At 37.6% G+C, this 21,322-nt stretch overlaps 5 protein-coding genes, 1 long non-coding RNA gene and 1 pseudogene across 6 annotated transcripts; 5 read left to right on the forward strand and 2 right to left on the reverse strand.

The window, feature by feature from the left end:
* The first annotated feature begins 2,536 nt into the window (after window positions 1–2,536).
* Window positions 2,537–3,397, forward strand: LOC116291446 (melanocortin receptor 5-like). The gene has a single exon (XM_031698615.1). The coding sequence runs from the start codon at window positions 2,537–2,539 to the stop codon at window positions 3,395–3,397; it is 861 nt and encodes a 286-aa protein (XP_031554475.1).
* Window positions 3,398–5,509: 2,112 nt separating this feature from the next.
* Window positions 5,510–7,646, forward strand: LOC148904709 (uncharacterized; annotated as a pseudogene).
* Window positions 7,286–10,421, reverse strand: LOC148904710 (uncharacterized). The gene has a single exon (XM_089024897.1). The coding sequence runs from the start codon at window positions 10,366–10,368 to the stop codon at window positions 7,672–7,674; it is 2,697 nt and encodes an 898-aa protein (XP_088881023.1). The 5' UTR covers window positions 10,369–10,421; the 3' UTR covers window positions 7,286–7,671.
* Window positions 10,422–10,569: 148 nt separating this feature from the next.
* On the forward strand, window positions 10,570–14,913 carry LOC148904711 (uncharacterized). The gene is made up of 2 exons (XM_089025229.1): window positions 10,570–11,861; window positions 14,794–14,913. The coding sequence occupies exon 1, from the start codon at window positions 10,690–10,692 to the stop codon at window positions 11,836–11,838; it is 1,149 nt and encodes a 382-aa protein (XP_088881355.1). The 5' UTR covers window positions 10,570–10,689; the 3' UTR covers window positions 11,839–11,861; window positions 14,794–14,913.
* Window positions 13,419–14,673, reverse strand: LOC148904712 (uncharacterized). The gene is made up of 2 exons (XR_016118906.1): window positions 14,296–14,673; window positions 13,419–13,550 (listed from the first exon to the last, which is right to left on the reverse strand). It is a non-coding gene; the product is annotated as an uncharacterized LOC148904712 (long non-coding RNA).
* Window positions 14,914–15,079: 166 nt separating the features above from the next.
* Window positions 15,080–16,146, forward strand: LOC148904713 (uncharacterized). Its single transcript, XM_089025230.1, has one exon. It carries the CDS (start codon window positions 15,211–15,213, stop codon window positions 15,988–15,990), a length of 780 nt encoding a protein of 259 aa, XP_088881356.1. The 5' UTR covers window positions 15,080–15,210; the 3' UTR covers window positions 15,991–16,146.
* A 1,242-nt stretch (window positions 16,147–17,388) lies between these two features.
* On the forward strand, window positions 17,389–19,077 carry LOC148904714 (uncharacterized protein KIAA1958-like). Its single transcript, XM_089024563.1, has one exon. The coding sequence runs from the start codon at window positions 17,634–17,636 to the stop codon at window positions 18,852–18,854; it is 1,221 nt and encodes a 406-aa protein (XP_088880689.1). The 5' UTR covers window positions 17,389–17,633; the 3' UTR covers window positions 18,855–19,077.
* The last annotated feature ends 2,245 nt before the right edge of the window (window positions 19,078–21,322 follow it).

Here is a 21,322-nt window from a genome sequence, read left to right on the forward strand (position 1 = left end):
TACTTTTTTACAGATCTTACAACTACTTAGAAACGAACATCCGACGGGTGGCCACAAAATCCATCATGATCAAATGAAAGTGATATTGAGGTACGCCATCATGTCTATTAGTTAGACTACTATTACTACTATTACCCTAGTTTCCTTCTTCACGTACATAGGAAAAAATACCCGATATTTGAACGCCAAAGTAGTTGTATTTTTGAGGTCCTCAATAGCTTGTCTCGTTAGATCAACGAAAATCACAACTGTTTCCTTGTCATTTATATCTCGAGCAGTTTTGAGTCGTGTGTTTGCAACACAAGGTTTCGCATATAGTGACTACTATGGAAGTCTCTATCACCGGCAACATTTCATAATATATTCGGATTCTTCTTATATAGTAATGGCAGCAAACACATGGAGTTTATCATCACCGCTGAGCTAAAGCTATGGCCATCTTGGCCTGCTATTCAAGACATCACTGGGCGTATTCAGAGAGGGCTTGAAAACAAAAGGAAAGCCGTGGATGTGTTTGAACCAAGGTCACTTCTTGTACAAGGTACCGTTGATATTTACAATACATGTCTTCCAATTGTTTTGAGCTATTCGTAAATCGATTTTCCTCTGTCTGTCTCTCTTTTAAGCTTCTCCTCCTCCGGCAGCAAATTTGAGTGTAGATGACGTGATAAATACATCAGCGACACTTGAATGGTCAGCACCTTTGGCCATGCACCGTATAAAATCACGAAGTTCTTTGTACAATACAAAAAAGAAGGCACAGAATTGGATTACTACCATGGTGTTACTGTAAGCTCATCAAAGACCAAAGTCACTGTTAATAGTCTAAATGCGGGTATAAAATATCTTATGCGGGTGGTGTCTGTAAATGCTTATGGATTCCAGGCAAGTGAGCCACTGGAATTGGAGACGCAGCAAAAACGTTAGTGCAATTAATGCATGTTCATGTAAATGCCAGCATTAATATTTAGCTTAGAATTTATGATTCGTAAATTGATGCATATTTGCAGTATAAGAATTTTGTACGAAATTTGAGTTATATTTTTTGATAAGAGTGGTTGCAAAAATGGACAAAGTACCATACGAATAAATGCATTTAGTTGATCCCTGAAGATCCACTGTGCTATGATCATGGTCAGTCGATCATGGATCAAGTTTTATATTTCTTTTATAAAATACAAGGGCGCGTGCGTGCTGTGTGCTCTCATAAAGCACGCGCTCCCAACCAATACGAGAATGCGAGATTTATAACAGTTATTTTGTAAAATATTTTTCTTATTCTAATTCTTCATTAAAATATTTTCATTCCTTTCATAAAAGACAACTATTTTTCGAGAAGCTTTAAAACTTACATTTACTAGATTTTGATTTGAAATTCAAATTTACCAGTTTTCATTTGTTTTCATGTGTGAGAAATTAGATTCGTGAATCACGAAAGACAAAAGTTTTCGGGGAAAAAAGCTTATACCTTCAGTTAAACTTGACAAGAACAACTGAGACAAAATGAAAATTAGTGCAAAATACAATGCAAAATACGAAATTTTTTTGTTAGTAAATTGGCATTTGTAATTGTTTTTGAACATGTTTTAGCGTTGAAAGTAAAAGACAAGGTTTTTATACAATAAGCTTAATTAACATAATCTACAGCCAAGCAAAGACGTCAGGCAAGCCATGAAAAATCAACTCGATGGGTTACCAATTTTTCTTAAGTATGGTGCTCCACTCGCGCGGGCCTTCGCCCTGCGCGAGAGCTCCGCTGTTAAACATCAAATTACAGCTAAAACGCAATCTAAAGAACTAATCACAAAAACAATAGGCAAAATGTTTAGTTATTATGGAAGGAAAGCGATAATTAATATCCTAGAGACATAAAAGGTTGTAATCCATCAGTGAAAATAATATAACAGTGCAGCTGCTGGTGGGATTATGTGAAAATATCAGTCTCCACGCCCTATTTTACAATAACTTACAAATTTCTCGCGCGCTGATTGGTTATTCTCTATCATCAACAAAAGGACAGACAGATAAAGTATATCACTGTTTATATTGCCTCAAAGTCTTCCTAATATTAAACTATGAGCGAATTCGATTTTTCGACCGTTTCCGGCGTATGTTCGATTCTTGCTGACATCCTCTCTTAACCTATTCGCAGATTCACAGTTTCTTCGATTTGGAACAGATGGTTTTGTAAAGAAACTAGAATGAATTAAAGAAACAAATTTAATTTTTAATTTATTTTAAGCTAAATGAAATGAAAACGTCATAATCAAGGACATCTGTTTATCTTGACAAAAGCTTTAATTCTTAAGCTTACACTTGCAGGGATAAAAAAACTACAAAGGTTGAATAACACGAATATAATCAAGGACACCTGTTTATTTCGAACAAACGCTTTAATTCTTAAGCTTACACTTGCTGGGATAAAAAACTACAAAGATTGAATAACACGACCTTGTCGGAGCAAATGTCAATCATGAATGCTTCTACTTGGCCATGAACGACAACGAGTTCAATTGTTTTTCACCAAAAATACAAGATGCTTACTTTGTGGCTTATCATCATCAATGTTGTGCTTGCTTTCGGGGCTGTTTCTCTGAACTCGTTGATTATTTTGACTTTCATAAAGACATCATCTTTACGAGAAAAACCTTCGAACGTTCTTATTCTTGGTCTGGCCATCGCTGACTTATGTGTTGGTATCATTGCACAGCCTCTTTCTTACATTTACGATATTTCTGTTTTAAAAGGTTATTTTGGGCTTCAAAACTCAATACAAATAGTATACTTTGCATTTTCGTTTTTCCTATCCATCGTGTCTTTCCTGACTTTCACAGCTATTACTGTAGATCGATTCCTGGCTATTCATCTTCATCTCAGATATCAAGCACTTGTCACATCCAAACGTTATGGTGTCACCCTTGCAGGAATATGGTTGTTAGGTTTCTCTATGTGTTGCTTACTATTCCAAATGAAAAATTCTATGGCCATTGTTATACCAATACTTTATGTCATTCTACTTGTGAATGCAATATTCATTTTTGAAATTTCTCGAGTCATCCGGCGACACTCTGTGCAGATCCACGCCCAACAACAATCAGTACAACAAGTACAGTCTATAAACATGCCCAGATACAAGAAATCCGTCAATACCATGTACTATGTGGCCGGTGCGTTTGTATTGTGTTATTTTCCGTTTTTAGCAATGATTTCGATTGTTGGCATTCGTAAGTCAGGATCACTATCGATAATCCGTATATGGTTACCAATTTTTAACACTTTGGCCAAGGCTGTCAGTGTTATCGATCCGGTTATTTTCTGGTGGAGAATTAAAGAAATGCGCAGTACTGTCAAAATATGTATTCGAGGAACAGGAACAAACATGCCAAACATCTCTTGATAAACCCGCGCCAGAAGAACTTCTATGTTTTAATTTGGAACTGCGGAAAAGCTAAAACACAGAGCTACCGTATATCCCCTCTTGAGTTCCTGGGCAAAGACCTATTCCAAGCTGATTCAGTTAGAGACCTTGGGGTGCAAACTGACAATTACTTGTCTTTGGATTATCAGATTAGCCGATTTAGTCTCATACTTTGGGAAACTTTGCAGAATACGTCATTTGTTGGACTTGTTGGACGCTAACTTTGAAAGCGATTGTGTTCACTTAGTTATTTTATTGTTGAACATAACAGCTCAGAACTTCATTTCGCGTGCAGAATTCGAATTCTATAGAGAATAGGAAATTTGTTCATGTGTATACGTCGACGTTTAAAGTGCTCAACGCCCCTAACCCAATATTTTCAGTTTCAATTCTACATGAAATAAAAATTTGAATGGTAAAATATCGTTATATCATTTAAGTGATGCATCCTAGAGATATCAAGGTTTATGCTTTCAACATTTGATGTCTTCTTAAGTTTAGGGACTTCACTCTTCTGTACAAATGATCTTATACCTAAGTAGATTTACTTTAGATTTACGTAATAATGATAAACTTCAGGTACCTCCTCCTAAAAGCCGTACAGCCCTTGCAAAGAACTCTTTGGATAGCGGCTACTGTGTTTTGGAACTCGATGCATCAAGCAACATTAAGGTGGCTGGACCCCCCCACGCTTGACCGCTACCTTCCACTTTTGGAACGCTGGTGCATAAACGTGTTTTATCCGATTGCAAATCTTTTTTGCACATAAGTCACATAAAGATTGAATTAATGTTTGATGCAGTTTTTAGTGAGATAGGACGTCATAACACGTGATTATGATGAAATATTCAGTGTTTTCGTTTAGAAAATAATTTTAGCCTTGCAGAGCGTTCAACACTAAAATGCTTCGTACCACATAATTATATACTGGATGCCTCCATTTGTGGGGATTTTTGAAAAAATAGTAATACAGAGTTGTGACAAACGTCCCACGTTTGAATAAAAAAAACTGTGTATTACCATGCTTCGGGAGTAAATCGGAAAGCGGCCAAGCGAGATCAGACCGTGCATGGTGCGAAAGAATTTGGTGTTATGGTCATTAGCAAACAATAGAATTCCCAGAGCATCAAATCGTTGGGAAACGATCAATGTTTTCTGTATTTCTTGTTCGCTTTAGACAGCTTTAAATGAGTTCAATAGTCTTGCAATTTTGTGTAATATTAGTTTAAGTTCTAATTTGTATCCTGACGTAGTTTTGAGAGAAATGATCAGCGAATTTTAGAATAATGGAAGATCTAGTAAGATTGACTAGAAAACTGCGATGAAAAGTGGCCATCAAATGTTTACCCCGTCTACTGCACTATACGTTTTCACAAAATCGCATAAGTCGATTACCTTCAAAGTGTTCCTTTTAAAACAAGATACAGAGTAAAACTAAATGAGCAATGACTTTTGTGAATATATAGCTCTGAAATATTAATTTCGGCCGAATGAAATCCATTGTTTAGTTTTGAAGTAGATTATGCACTATATTTAAATAATCTCAAATATCTCATAATTAGCTAGATAGATTTTTTCAAAAATCCCCACAAATGGAGGCATCCAGTATATAATTATGTGGTACGAAGCATTTTAGTGTTGAACGCTCTGCAAGGCTAAAATTATTTTCTAAACGAAAACAAATATTTCATCATAATCACGTGTTATGACATCCGATCTCACTAAAAACTGCATCAAACATTGATTCAATCTTTATGTGACTTATGTGCAAAAAAGATTTGCAATCGGATAAAACACGTTTATGCACCAGCGTTCCAAAAGTGGAAGGTAGCGGTCAAGCGTGAGGGGGTCCAGCCACCTTAAGTTTAAAACATCTTTAAAGAGTTTCCTGCTAGACACTTGGCTCTTACTAGTCTTTATATCGAGTATGTAGATACTCTGTATATATTATTGTATATTTTGAATATTATTATAGTAGCCGATATTGTCGAATCCACTTTGGCAACTTTCAAAACGTAGCGAGTATGATCAATTCCGAAATGTAAGAGAATATGGTGCGAATTTTCCTCTATATATAATGCAATAGATCGTTTTCACGCACGTGACCAAATCACTTGACAACCGTTGCTAGCCGCCATATTGGTGTACCAAAAGTGTAAACAAACCAAGAGCGTCTTGAGTGTGAAGATGGTTTTATGTATGATTGTTGGCTGCGCATCGAAAAGTGGAAGAGATAAAGGAGTTTATTTTGCAAGAGTACCTTCTATCGTTACTAGTCAAGGGGAAGAAGCTAAATATTTGTCAGAAGAAAGGCGATCGAGGTGGATCACAGCTATAAGCCGAGATGATCTGACGGAGGCGATTATCGAGAATGATCGAGTATGTGGCAAACACTTCGTAAGTGGAAGGGCTGCGAAACCTTGGGATAAATACAACATAGACTGGGTTCCAACTCTTCAATTAGGACACAAGAAAAAGCAGCGTTCAAATCTGGAAACAGCGGCAAAGAGAAGCGAGAGAGCGAGAAATCGCGAGCAAAAGAGGTCTTTGCCGTTTGACACTGAACACACTAGTGACGAAGAGCTGTTGGCAAAGCGAAAGAAACTGAATGAACCAGGTACTGAAGTTTTGAATATTGACTTCTGTACACCAGAAGAAGATGATTCAGAACAAAAGGATGCTGCCACTCAGACAGAGGAAGCAAAAATCTCCCAAGCAGGTACACAAACCGATGAGTTTGAATATCTTTTCGAGTCTCTTAAGCTGGACGATAATAAGCCATTTGACTGTTATGACTTTGAAAATAATGATGACAAAGTCTCCTTCTACACTGGATTACCCTCTTTTGATATATTAAACACAGTTTTTAAACACGTTTCACCACACGTAAACCGAAGGACTCAAAGCCTGACACAGTTTCAAGAATTTGCCATGACACTGATGAAACTCAAACTTAACATGCCATTTCAAGATCTAAGCTATCGATTTTCGGTGTCTTTATCTACAGTCTCAAGAATTTTTTTCTTCCTGGATGGTAGCTTTGGATATAAGATTACAACCATTAATCCACTGGCCAGAAAGGGAAGATTTGCACCGTACCATGCCCCAAAGTTTTCACTTTTCCTTTGGTAACAAAACCACTGTTATCATTGACTGTTTTGAGGTCTTTATTAACAGACCTTCAAACCTTTATGCCCGTGCACAAACTTTTTCTTCTTATAAGCACCACAATACAGTGAAAATACTCATTGGCATTTCACCACAAGGAAGTATCTCCTTTGTTTCAAAAGCCTGGGGAGGAAGAACTTCTGACAAGTTCCTGACAGAGAACTGTGGTTTAATGAAGATGCTAGTACCTGGAGATCTAGTCCTTGCAGACAGAGGCTTCACTATTCAAGAAAGCCTAATGTTTCACCATGCACAGCTTGCCATCCCTGCGTTCACCAGGGGAAAAGACCAACTTGATCCTGTTGATGTGGAGCAAACACGTGGCATTGCTAATGTACGTATTCATGTGGAGAGAGTCATTGGACTTCTTCGGCGAAAGTACACAATATTTTCTGGTATTCTACCCATAGATTTCCTTCAGTGCAACCCTAATGATTCCAACGAAGATTCAAAACCAATGATTGACCGTATAATTAATGTATGTGCTGCTCTTGTAAACTTGTGCCCTGGAATAGTTGCATTTGATTGATTAAAACCAGAGAAATATATTGTGAGCCATTGTTCGTAGACAATGTAACATGTTTTGAATGAGAATTGGGGCTCACAATCATTTCTCTGTAAATTAATGCAGCAAATGTTACTATTACCCCTGATGCATTACTACACATAATACTTTTTAAAATGTTAACATACAGCGTGTTTCAGTTGAGTATGGAGGGCTGAGTTTTATTGAAAATTTTATCAATATGTTTTCGTGGGATAAAACTAATGTGGTCAAGCTAAGGCGGATCACTGAAGTTGTGATGGAAATGTGAAATACATGTAGGCATGTGAAAGTTTGAATTAGGCATGCACACTTTCATCGCAACTCCAACACAATCTATCTTTAGAAATCTTTGTATATGATTAAGTATCATAACATGTACATATGCTTTTTTGAAATTTTCTAATAGCATGAACACTAACTTTTTTAGGTCATTGTATTTCATAATTAACTCTTATAGTTAAACCTTTAGAGATAAATGTCTCATGAAATTAAAGAAATAGGCAATAATTTTTATTCCAAAATAAATGCCTCAAGAAGTTCAAGTGGTAGGGAAAAGTGTCAAATGACCAGCTTTAAGACAACTCAGCAAATGTGGCCGCATCCTTGGAATGATGAACTTCACAACTGGAGTTTTACCATAGGCTAGGCATGTGGCATATGCAATGGCAAACACACCACAATCACTCCCATTTTGCTGTTGCTGTACAGGTATATGAGTGATATTCTTGAAATTTGGACCAAGCAAATTCTTCGTGAGCTCAATTATCTCTTGTGAAATTGGTGATGTCATGCTGTCTAACAGGTTAACATACCCAGGAAGACAGCCAATAGATGTTAAGCATGCCCAGTGATTGTTATTCAAATGCACTATCTGAATGAAATCACCAGTAACAACATTGAACTGTCTGACAGGACCAAGGGTTGGTCTCTGGAAACCACTTACATTGCTGTTGACTTTCATAAGCAGTACATGTGCTTCTTGGATCACAGAACAGTCTAACCATCCTGTTGGAGATGCAATAAGGTCAAACTCTGACTGTGTAAGCTTTCCAAGTGGCTTTTGTTTGTCACTGACACTGCTGTTGGTTCCTTGGATTTGTTTGACAAACTTGACACTTCCACTTCCTTTTTTCTTATTAGATTGTGCTTGATTCTTTTTACAATCTGGGCATGACCATGTGGAATTAGCATTGTTTGGCATACGTTTAAGGCTTAAACAGGCCAAGTGAAAAAATGTTCCATTTTTGCACACAGGGTTATGGCACTCAATAAGCTTATCTGTATTCTTTGCCTTGCTCTTGCATATACAGATATCATCCAGGGCCAAGGCTTTAGAAGATGCTATTTTTTTCTTGCTTGATTGGGACTTGCCTTTAGAGTTTTTGAATTCAGGTAACAATCTGCAATTTGGGCAGTACCATGTTTTGGATGTGGTTGTCAGTCCCAAGCATGAAAGATGAAATGTACTGATTGGGCACATGGGGTTGGCACAACAGACACATGATCTATCTTGGGCAGTTCTACGAAAGCAAATAGCCCCACTTGCTGTTGGCTCACTTCTTTTTGAAGTATGCCTTCTAGTGGACCATTTTCCAAGCACTTCAGGTAAGACACAGGTTCTCCAAAAAGTGGTGAGCTTTGGCAATGCAATTTCCCAGTGTTCTTTGTCTGGGAATATTCTCGGCTGGACAAGTGTCGTACTCCCATCATCTCCAAATGCACATACAACAAAGTCACAGTAATCTTTGTGTAAAGTAAACAGCTGCTGCTGAACTTGATAGTAATACTGGTGATCATGCTTAAGGGTAAACATTTCATTGTTATCTTTTAGTAGACAACATGATGACTTTGATAGATAGCTATTAAAGTCACAGTCCTCAATGCAAAAAGGGCATTTCACCTCCCCACATCCTTCTCCACAACAGTCACAAGAACATAAGAAGTCAGGTGTCGCATGTATATATGGATAAGCTTCATTGATAAACAGACCACACTTCTGAACCTTGAAATTGGTGTGCTTCCCTTTCATTATTTGTTCATAGGCCTTGATAGCATCTTCCTCATGTTTACAACCATGAACAGTGGCTTTAGTAGTAAACTTGGCTAGCTCTGGGTAACAAATTGATTGTATTAGAGACAGGGAGGGCAAAGCAGGATCTGAGTGGCATGCAGCCTTACTTTGAGAAGCTCCAATTCTTCCAGCTCTGTGTTTGAAAAAGTTATGTCCTTTTGACTGTTTTAAGGTATCTCTCTCAATTTGTTCTATGTGATTTTTTGAAATTTCAATCTTTATGCCTTGACAGACCTTTATAAGCTCTGGATATGATAGATCTAAGTATTCCTTTTTACAAAGATCATTTACTGTTGGAACAGATCTGCTTTTCAGCACAAAGCTACTTGAGTATGGAGAAATCAAGCTTAGAACCACGGCCTTGTTTTGACTCTTGTTGATTTCCGCGTAGAAAGCATCCATTTCCGGTTCTGTAGGAGCTTTGCATTCTTTTGAAGAAGACTTAAATGTTCCTAAAACTTGTGTTGACTTGCTTTGACTGGGAATATCGTTATGATAATCGATTTTTTTCTCTAAGTCCGTCTTCATTTTTCGCGCAGAAGTAAAATTGATATCTCGTACTCTAGCATAATCAACTTGTTTCACGTAGGTTGGCAAAATCCACGTGCACTTTACTTGGGTACAGGATAACTTGCCGTTTATTTTCGTCCAGGCTTCTAGGTAAAATAGTACGCTAGCTACGTGAGAACACGACTCACCAATACCCGCTTTACAACCTAAACAGTGACAAGAAATTATGTTCCCCTGTTTTTCTGTGATTATCCATACTGGGATCAGAGCATCGTTCATTCGCTGAGAATGTCTCACCTTCGCGACAACAACAAACTTGTCAGAAATGATGTGGCCTTCTACGCTTGCAATAAATCCGGAGACCATCTGATTATAAGCTTCCAGACTACGAAAAGCTTTAAACTGTTGGTTTGTGTAGAAACTTGTTTCTAGGACGAGATAAAATAGCAGATCTGTAGATTCTACTGGAGGTAAACAGTCCGGCTCAAAAAGGTTGCTGTCAACTAACACGGGGTCGATTCCAATCGACGAAATTTTATCAAGATAACGCCGTTTCACTCGAGTTTCCAGCTTCTTGGCATACTCAGATAGAGGTATTGAAGATAAATTTTCGCTAAACTCTTTTTTTTCCTTTTCGCCGGCAACATATTCCATATTATTCAGAGCACTTCGCTAGTCATGGCATGATTGTTACACACATGTTTTTGCATAGTTACGCTATCGAGGTACACCAATATGGCGACCGGAAATTGATGACGACACGTGAAAACGATTGGAATTAATTGGAACACTACAAAGTGCAATTAAAGATTTAATTCTACCTCGCATTTGCATACAGTCGGAGGTCACGTGAGATAGCAAGCATGCGTATCCGAGCTCAGTGCGAGTTGTTGTCCGAGCATACAGTCGCGATTTGTCTTAGAGGAGTTGAAATTGCTTCTTTTCGACGAAAATTATCCCAAGATAGTTTTAAAAATGGCTGAAAACATCAGCCTAGATTCTGAAGACGAAGGAAAGGGACCGGAAAGTCATTCCAAGAAGACCGTTGACAGTGGTGAAGGAACTTCGGAGTCGGCCATGCCGCTCGATACATCAACCGACCAACTTACCCGCTTAACATCAGCGATTAATCAACTTACAGAACATCTAATTGGCAAAGAAAATCCTACAAAATTGCAAGAAGACTCTTCAAGAACCCCTTCCGTGAAGGGAAAAGGCAAAGGGCCGGCAAAACGTTCAGCGGCCCCTGAAGATCGTCCCGCCAAAAAACGGCGCCAAGATGGCCGCTCCACGAGCACGCCTGATGGCGAGGATGATCGAGACCCTGAGGAAATCATGAATGAGATCATTGGTAAAAACAATGTCTCAGATGAATCTGAACACGAACATGAATCTGGTGAGTCAGATATTGATGGAACACTAGCCGAACTCCAAAAGGAGTACGAGTCTGATGACATAACTGGGGCCAAGCTCCAACATAACCAGCTCGCTAAGCTAGTTGACAAAATGCTTCGACATCGTATGTCGGATAAAGCATTAAAAGACAAGTTAGATCGCATAGAAAGGCCGGAAAACTGTCAAAATGCAAAGCCTACTAGGGTGAATCCAGGCATCTGGCGAAGGCTCAGAGATTACACTAGAAAAACTGATGCACAAATGTACAAAATTCAACAAGCTCTAGTGAAAGGAATGATACCAGTCATGTGCATGACTGACCTGTCCATGACAGGGCACCTGAGCGGCGACCAACTTCAGCAGATGAAGAAAAAGGGCTTAGAGGCCTTATCTCTCTTCTCACATGCAAACTATGAGATAAATGTGCAGAGAAAATTGTTTATGAAGTCAGACATAGGCAAGGATTATGCCTATCTGTGCTCTTCACAGATTCCCTTCTCTGACATGCTTTTTGGAGATGACCTCCAAAAACAATTGAAAGATATTGGTGACCAGAACAAAATTGGTGCCAGAATCCAATCCAAAGACTACCGTAGCAACAATTCATATGGTAATTCGCATGGTAGCAAATACAGGAATTCAAAAAACTCCAGAGGCCAGGACTACAAACCCTGGAAAAGGAAAGAAGGTCAGAGACAGAGCACAAAACAACGACAACAGTCAAAATAGACACAAAAAGCTCTAACGACCTGGTAAGTGCATGCACTATCAACAAAAATTTTAAAGCTGGTAATATAGCTAATTTTATAGACACCTGGAGGTTGCTAACATCCGATAGTACCATACTTGAGATCGTAACTGGCTATCGTATAGCCTTTGACTCAGAGCCTCATCAAACAGTAGCTCCCTGCATTCATTTCTCCAAAGGAGAGGAACAAATTATAGACAAAGAGATTGCTAAATTGCGAGATAAAAATGTTATTGTGGAAACTACTCACTGTGAAGATGAGTTCATATCAACCATATTCACAAGACCCAAAAAGGATGGATCACACAGGCTGATCCTAAACCTAAAAAGACTCAATGAACATGTAACCTATGAGCATTTTAAAATGGAGTCCTTACAATCAGCTGCCCAACTCGTTAAACAAGGGTCATGGATGGCAGTTCTTGATCTCAAGGATGCGTACTATTCAGTGCCTATAGCATTTGAACACAGAAAGTACCTCAGATTTAACTTTAAAAATACATTATATGAATTTACATGCTTACCTAATGGGCTATCTAGTGCCCCTAGGTCATTCACTAAGCTTATGAAACCAGTTTATGCTACCCTTAGAGTTAAGGGCAACCATTTAGTGGGATATATCGATGACATTCTTTTGTTAGCTGATACCCCTCAGGAACTTAATAATCAAACTAAAGATGCAACTAACTTGCTTAGCTCATTGGGCTTTACAGTCCATGACATCAAATCAATAATTACACCATCACAGCAAGTTAAATTCCTGGGATTCATTATTAACTCGACTACTATGGATATATCTATGGTTCCTGATAAAGTTGACAAGCTAAAACAATCATGTGCAAAACTATTAAAACATCAGGGACTTGTACCTATAAGAGAAGTTGCCTCTGTAGTAGGCCTTATGGTTGCCTCATTCCCTGGAGTGTACTATGGACCCCTATTTTATAGGTCCCTAGAGAATGACAAAACAAATGCACTAAAATCACATAATTGGAATCTAGATAGTGAAATGAGCATCTCACCCGTTGCTAGGAAAGATCTAGAATGGTGGATTAGGGAATGTGACCTCTTCCCTTGCCCACTAGTCTTACAACCACCTGAGCTCACCCTAAAAACTGATAGTTCACTCTCAGGCTGGGGTGGCATAATTGAAGGATCAGACTTAATAGCACGGGGAAGATGGTCACCAGAGGAATCACTTAACCACATTAATTTTCTAGAGATGAAAGCAGTGTTTTTATGCCTTAAATCTCTATGTCATCAGTTGCATGACAAGGTTATAAAAGTGCTATGTGATAATACCACAGCAGTCGCATACCTCCAGCATATGGGAGGCACTCATTCCCCACAATGTAATGAAATTACAAGGGATATTATACTATGGTGTAAAGAAAGAAGCTTAAAACTGTCTGTCTCCCACTTGCCTGGCTGTCTTAACACTGAGGCAGATGAAGCCAGCCGGAAAAATGACAGCAATACTGAGTGGTCCCTTGACCTAGACTCTTTTCAAAACCTCACAAAATGTTGGGGAATGCCGGAGATAGACATGTTTGCTTCTAGACTTAATGTAACCGGCGGCAAGGCACTCAGCTATGAATCAGATTGCAAGTGGTTTTGACAAAAGAATTTATTGAAAAATTCACACAACTTTACAATACTCGAAAAAAAACGGGAACGAGATTACAGGATATCTCTAATGAAAACAAGAAAAATATTTACAATGAGATAAAATAAATTTGTAGCTTATCTAAATTAATAGCTAAAAAGTTATGAATAAAATACAGTTTTGCTAGATATAAATAGAAACGGAAATACGTAAATTACGTCACAGGTAATTTGAATATTGCATACTGATTACCAGTGTTTACAATACGCGAGTGAAAATTACTAGGTTGCAAAGTTTAATGTACAAGTCGGTAAACCGTTTAAAATGAACTAAACCAATGGAAAAAGCAATAGGAAAAATTGACTAGAGGTTAACTATGGCTTTAGGTAAGTATTTTAACCTTTGTTTATGACAAACTAAGAATTACACGGTTTACTGAACACGCGGTCGCGACAATGACCTTGAGTGTAGAGTTTAAGTAGCGAACAAATTAAAGGTTGGAAAGAAAAGGTCTTTTATCCCGCAGTTAAGGCTATTTATCGTAGTAAAAAGGTTAAACAAGCGAGTAAGGCGGTAGCGATCCTATAGTAAACGTTTTAAAGAGTTTAAAAGACAAGATACACTCAGCGTGATTACTAAATTACTACTGCGTGAATAACTTTGTACTAAATTACGCGCTAATGCGACTAGAATTACTACAACATGAAACGAATGCTTAACAAATATGTAGAAAATCTAAGCTATAAAATATAACGACTAGTTAACGATATTAACATAGATTTGTCCTAAATCTATCCTAGGTATAAGTGTAAAAGGCTTCAAAGATTCATACCTTTACATCGTAGAGAATTCCTTGTCTTGATATGTGCAACGTCTTCAAGAACTTTTACTACACTGATTTAAGCTTAGTTTGGGCCTACTTTTATGGGAAAACCTGCATTCTTAAGACCTTACACATCCTATGCAATGTTGCACGCCCTAGGCGCAAACAGGATGTCCCAAACACGAACTTACGTAAACAAGCGCCAAACCTAGGCATGACTCACTGTAATGTAATTACGTACGGAAATTATTTCTTGCTTACGCATTTTCCACGCAAACAGTTAACTAAAGAATTACATTCCTATGTGTACACGAGGCATTCCTAATTAAAAATATAGATTTATGACTAAATAATTACTGTCCAAAATAGTGTCTTTTGACTCTGTCACATTAACCATAAAGTCCAAAAATATGTAGCCTGGAAACCTGACCCAGGTGCCATAGCCATTGATGCATTTACAATTGACTGGGGAAAATATCAACTAATATACTGCTTTCCCCCTTTTAGCCTTATAGGGAAAGTTCTTCAGAAAATACAGTTAGACAAAGTAATGGCAATCTTGATAATTCCTCATTGGACAACACAGTTCTGGTATCCGAGGCTATTGCAAATGCTCCAAGCTCAACCAATAAAGATAACAAACAAACGAAAAACACTGATGCTGCCTCACAGCCCAGAGGAGGTACATCCACTTTACCCCAAACTGCAACTTCCTGGTTGTCTTGTATCAGGTTAGCTCTTACAAATCAAGGAGTAACAGGCGAACCTCTTGACATTATACTTCAATCCTGGAGGACAGGGACTCGTAAGCAATATCAGACATATGTTGCAGCATGGGTCAAGTTCTGCGAGGAGCATAATGTTCATAGTTTTCAGCCCAGCCTTCAAAATGTCCTTCAGTTTTTGTGTCATTTATCTAAATCTATGGGTTACAGTGCAGTAGGAACAGCTAGAAGTGCTTTATCAAGCTTCATCAAAATTGATGGGGTGAAGCTGGGCAGCCATCCTGTTGTGTCCAGATTTATGTCAGGGTTGTTTAACCTCAAACCTGCATTGCCACGATATATTGCCACATGGGATCCACAGCAAGTGCTACTTCACTTGAAGAAATTCCCTACAGCCAGAGAACTATCTCTCAAACTGCTCACGCATAAGCTAGTCATGATTATGGTACTTATATCCGCTCAAAGAACACAAACACTCCAGTTACTGTCTTTAGATAACATGAATGTACAGCCAAATGAAATTTCATTCAATATAACTTCATGCCTAAAACAGACCAGAAACACTGGGGGGAAAAACAGACACTTGACTCCCATTGTCTTCAAGCGTTACACTTTAGATGAAAAACTTTGTGTGCTTACTCTGTTGAATGTTTACATTGAAAGAACTGCTTCCCTTAGGAAGGATTCTCGTCAACTGCTTATTTGTCATGCCAAGCCTCATGGACCAGCATCCAGAGACTCTATCTCTAGGTGGATTAAACAAACCATGAAAGCAGCTGGAATTGACACTAGCGTTTTTAAAAGTCATAGTACTCGGTCAGCGTCAACTTCAGCAGCTAAAGCTGCAGATGTTCCTATCGAAGACATAATGACCACAGCTGGCTGGAGTTCAGAGTCAGTATTTGCACGATTCTATGACAGACCAGTTGTAAAGCCAAATAACTTTGCAGAAGCAGTGTTGGCTTCCTCGAACAATTAATATTCAGGCTTAGTCCTATATTGCTGTTACAAATTTATTGTTAATTGTTCTTTTACCTATGTTACAAGGTTTCATTTTGACATTATTATACATGAATCTCAGTAGAAATAAAATTCATGTAGCTATTACTGTTGTGAGGGCTAATTTTGTGAGACTTTGAGCTTTGAAATCTCACGTGACCTCCGATTGTATGCAAATGCGAGGTAGAATTGATAAATTAAACGAAACTTACCTGTAAGTTGAAGTTTGATAGAGATTCTACCGTAGCATTTGCAGAAATGAGGAGGTCACATCCCTCCCTAAAACCCATTCACCCTGGGCATTAGTGTATGCCCCCATATGTACTTTTCAAAGTCACCCAAAATTCTTTAAAGACTGAGCTCGGATACGCATGCTTGCTATCTCACGTGACCTCATTTCTGCAAATGCTACGGTAGAATCTCTATCAAACTTCAACTTACAGGTAAGTTTCGTTTAATTTATCAATTATTTACTCCTCTTGTCCAAACAGAATCAAATCATATTCTAGAGTGTATATAATACGGAAGTATTTTCACCACCATTCCACACTCAATTAATTAATGTAATCATCGTATTTGTTTTTTTCTTTCTCTTTGTTATTTTCCGTAAATCATAAAGTAAACTTGTTAATTCTTGTGCAAAATTAAATAGTCTAAAAAAAGTCTTAAATTAATTACTGTCCATCTTACTTGCTTTTCAAGTTTATATCAAGTACTTTTAAATTAATAAGAGAAAAATAATTATCACAGCTGGAAAGAGCATGTTAAAATTACTAAGACGATGGAGTCGGAAGAGGAAGAGTTCAAAACTCGCGAAGACGTGAATTATGAAAAAAAAAATTGAATTTTGCAAGAACCCTTCCGCATGTAACTTTTGTTTACCATCTAATGTTTTCATACGAAAGCTCGATATTTGAAATGTTCTTATGTTGCTAAACTTCAACATCTTACTAAGTTTAACACGGATTTTCAGGCTATAGTAATTATTTTTTTCTCCTGCGAGTTTTGGAGACCTTTAATTGAATTTTAAAGCTCATTAGTTGGGAACTGAAAAACTAGAAGATCACAAAACTGCTCGTGTTAAACTCTTGAGAAATGATTACACGCCACAGATGACTCTTAAAAGTGCTATTGATCGATGTTCGGTTATTATCTAGATTTTAAGTACTACAGAAAAAAATTGATTAAAACGGCAAAAATTTTCATTAAGCAGAAAGGCTTTACTGGCATTCATCTGTAGCCATATAATTAATCTGAGTATAATTTGTAGTCGTCCTGAGATTATCTGCACCAATCACCGCCTTTGAAGAATTTCTGGTCCTAATGATATCTTAAAATTTTGTCACCTTGGGATAAACAAAGTTGAAGAACGATGAGTTTTATATTTATCTCACAGAATACCTGTTTTGTGAAAGATTATTGTACCTTATTATTATACATTTTACTAAGTACCTCAATTCTGATTGGTCGAGAGCCCTCAGCCAATCCCTGATATCGTGTGAACTCGACATGATAAATGTATTATCTGTAGGTTTTCCTACAGATAATACATTTATCATGTCAAGTTCATTCAAGGTCACGCTGTGGTAGCTTTGCCAAGGGCATTGAGATCTATCCATCGAGATGGCATCCTCACGCTTTGCTTCGCTTTCCGAAGAAGAAATAAATAATCTCTTAGAAGAAAAAGATTCAAAAAATACGAAAAGGTCGACAAAAGGGAGCGTAAAAGTCTTCAGCGAATACCTAAAGGAGAAAAAACTTCAAGAACCAAAGGAGAAGAAATCGTTAGCCGAAATGTTGAAGTCATTTTACGCAGAAGCAAGAAAAAGCAACGGCGATTTATATTCCAAAAGCTCTCTCCACAGCTTAAGGTTTGGACTCAATAGACACTTCAAAAATACCCAAGGAACTGACATCATAAACGATCCAGAATTTGGTGAGGCAAATAAAGTTTTTCTAGCACAGTGTGTTGATCTTAAAAAACAAGGACTCGGCAAAATTCAACACAAACCTCCAATCCTCGAAAATGATCTTAAAAAACTCTATGAGTGTGGAGTTTTTGGCTTACAAGACCCAAGAACACTGCAAAACAAAGTATTTTTTGAGATAATGCTGTTTTTCTGCCGCCGTGGTCGTCAAAACCTCAGAGAGTTAAAAATTTCAGACTTCTCATTCAGCGTAGACGACAAAGGATCTCGATATGTGTATAAAGCTGGCGACGAGCTGACAAAAAACAGGAGAGAGGACGACGACGGTTTAGAAGGAGGAATTATGTATGAAAAACCCGGACCGAACTGTCCTGTTGCCTCGTTAGAACTTTATATTAAACACTTAAATCCAAAGAACCAGTTTTTGTTCCAAAGACCGAAGAAAAACGCAAGAATTGGTGTTGACGAGATTTGTTATGACAACATGGTAGTTGGTGAACGGATGCTTGGAGAGAAAATGAAGGTTATCTCTCAAGAAGCAAAACTTTCAAAGCTGTATACCAATCACTCTATTAGAGCTACATCTCTAACCATCCTGGATAGGGCTGGTTTTGAAGCACGCCACATCATGTCGGTAAGTGGTCATAAAAGCGAGAGCAGCCTGAGGAGCTACTGTCAAACAGACATAAACACAAAAAGAAGAATGTCAGAAACCATCACTGCTGCATCACTTGGAACTGACTCTACGAGTGTAGATACTAGCATAGCTGTAAGTAGCGAAACTCTTAACTTATCGCCTACATTTACTCTTTCACAAGAAGAATTTTTGATGGGAGAATTTAGTGTTAGCAACTCCCACTCAGAAATTTCAAAAAACTATAATTTTGTGAATTGTAACGTCACTTTCAATAGCTAGAGCTAAAGTTGTTTTTTCCTTAGCTTCCTTTTTACGAGAATGTCATTTCTTGTTTACTTCTGATACTTTAATAAGATTTTTAAGGCCATTCACTTTGGCATCTGAATTATTATAGGTTTCATTCACTCCGGCGACATTTTTGTTGTTGTTGTCGTATCCTTTAGGCTTACATAACTTATAAATTTCTCAGTTTACATAACGTTTTTATTCAGAATTTGTATTTATCTTCAGTATTATGTACAAAAACAATTATTTAACAAATCTTTATTAACTTATTTTCATATATTTTGTGAAGAATTATTGAAATATTTTCAAATAAAAATTTTGCGTTTTTCACGCGACATCATGGCGTTCATATTTCATGTCTCTATAATTTAATGTTTATGTTAATGTTTTTCCAGTATACAAAATGTATAATAAAGCAATTATTGAATTCGGTTATCGCATGATATCGTAAATTATCAAAACCTCGGCTGTGTTATCTGCCTCAGCCTTCGGCTTCGGCAGATAACACAGACTCGGTCTCGATAATTTACGATATCATGCTCAACCTCATCCAATAATTGCTTAATGTCTGGTCGCGAGGGAATACTGTTAGTTTTAATTTGTTTTCCCGAGAGAGTCTTAATGCTTGACGAGGCGAATCAGAATCGCTGGTCATACGTGCAGGGTAAAATTTTAATTTTTGGCTTAATATATTCTCAATACTCGTATTATTTAACTTTCCCAAAAGAAATGATTTAGCTTTTTTTTTTCTTGTGATGTCATCGTTTTTTAATTTTCATATGAAATATCTCGGCAATGAAAAGATATGCCAAATGTCATATGCCATTTTTATTTATTACACATCTAGGGTCAACATCCGTATAAAGCCGTGCAAAAATCATATCAGTGAAGTGCTACGATATCACTTCACGGCAAACTCGAAACTAGTACGTACATTTTGTCATAATTTTTATCGACCCTCAATGTGTAGGGTCGTTCGCGATATTAATATGGAAACTCATATCATTCTCTTAACATGTGATAATCTCAATCTTTTTTGCTTGGCATCCTGTATGGCTTATGTGAACTAGTACTTATGGTAAGGCTCGCTGCACTGCGTGAGCATGGCTTCAATTTAATGAGGTATGACAACTTATTCCCAAAACTGTTGGAGCTCAAAATTTTGGGCTTGTGTACCTATTATAAGATCAGCTGAAATCAAAATAAAACTCTAAGTTTTACAATATATAATTTTAAAAAAAGTATTGGATTATCTATTTTCACTTTTATTTTTGAAAAAATAGTAATTTCGCATATTTACAGGAGATTAAAATCTTAATGGAATGATGTTTGTCAAGAGTTGCCGAATCTATTATCCATAAGTTTTGCTTTGCCCATTTTTTTAAAAAAATTAACATTTCAAACTTAAATTAATAAAACTACAGGTTGGAGTGTAACACCCGTTTGAAGTTAATGTACACTTAATGAATCAGTTTCCGTTTGGAGATCGGCCAATCAATTTTTTGGAATCAACTTATTGCTTTGCCTGTGGTTAACACGTTAGGGGCTTTTTCTGCAAAGCAAAGTAGAACCAGTAGCTTTCAAGATCTCCTTACATGATGTTTTTATTTTAACCCGATTAGAAGACTTGCGTCGAAAATCGTTGCAGAATCGGCAATAACTACAGTTCGGTATCCTAAAGAAGCTATCCAGATACAAAATCAATCCTTTGACTAAAAGATGGTTTCAAATGATTTCCTGGAAAACAACTTGACGACGAGTTCGTCGTTACCATTGGCAGTAAACAATTCCAATTCTTCTCGAAGTTCCCTTGACAAACATTACATTAACATTTTGATTTCCTCCATTGTTATCAACGGCCTGGTTTCTACTATAGCGACGTTTCTAAACTGCTTGATCATCCTAACCTTTTTCAGGACATCGTCTCTTCGAGAAACACCCGCTAATGTTCTTATCCTTGGTCTGGCAATCGCTGACTTTGGTGTGGCCATTTTCTCGCAGCCAGCGTTTTGCATAGTACGCATTGCCAACTTGAGACAAGATTCGCTCTTATTTCGGTCTGCAGATACAGCTTTCGTAGCAAGCTTTTCTTTGTTTGGTTATGTTTCTTTAAGCACTTACACTTTAATCACAGTTGATCGATCGATTTTTGGCTGTTCGCCTTCACTTGCGATACAACGAGCTTATCACCACTAAACGATATGGTCAAGCACTGGCGGTAATTTGGGCTGGAAGTATTTTGTTCTGTTTGGGCCGAATGCTAAATAAAACCAAACTTTTGTTGTTTTTTGACGTTATTTTTCCAGTTTCAATGTGTGCATTGAACGTCATTTCCTTCTTTAAGATATCTCAAGTCATCCGCAAGCATTCCCAACAGATCCAAGCCCAACAGCAATCATTACAACAGTCTATAGACATGCCTAGATACAAGAAATCCGTCAACACCATGTACTATGTGATAG

The sequence above is a fragment of the Actinia tenebrosa genome, unplaced genomic scaffold (assembly GCF_029948245.1).
Source record: "Actinia tenebrosa isolate PJP-AT-01 unplaced genomic scaffold, QUT_ActTen_1.0 PGA_scaffold9__36_contigs__length_13948895, whole genome shotgun sequence".
Lineage (NCBI taxonomy): Eukaryota > Metazoa > Cnidaria > Anthozoa > Actiniaria > Actiniidae > Actinia > Actinia tenebrosa.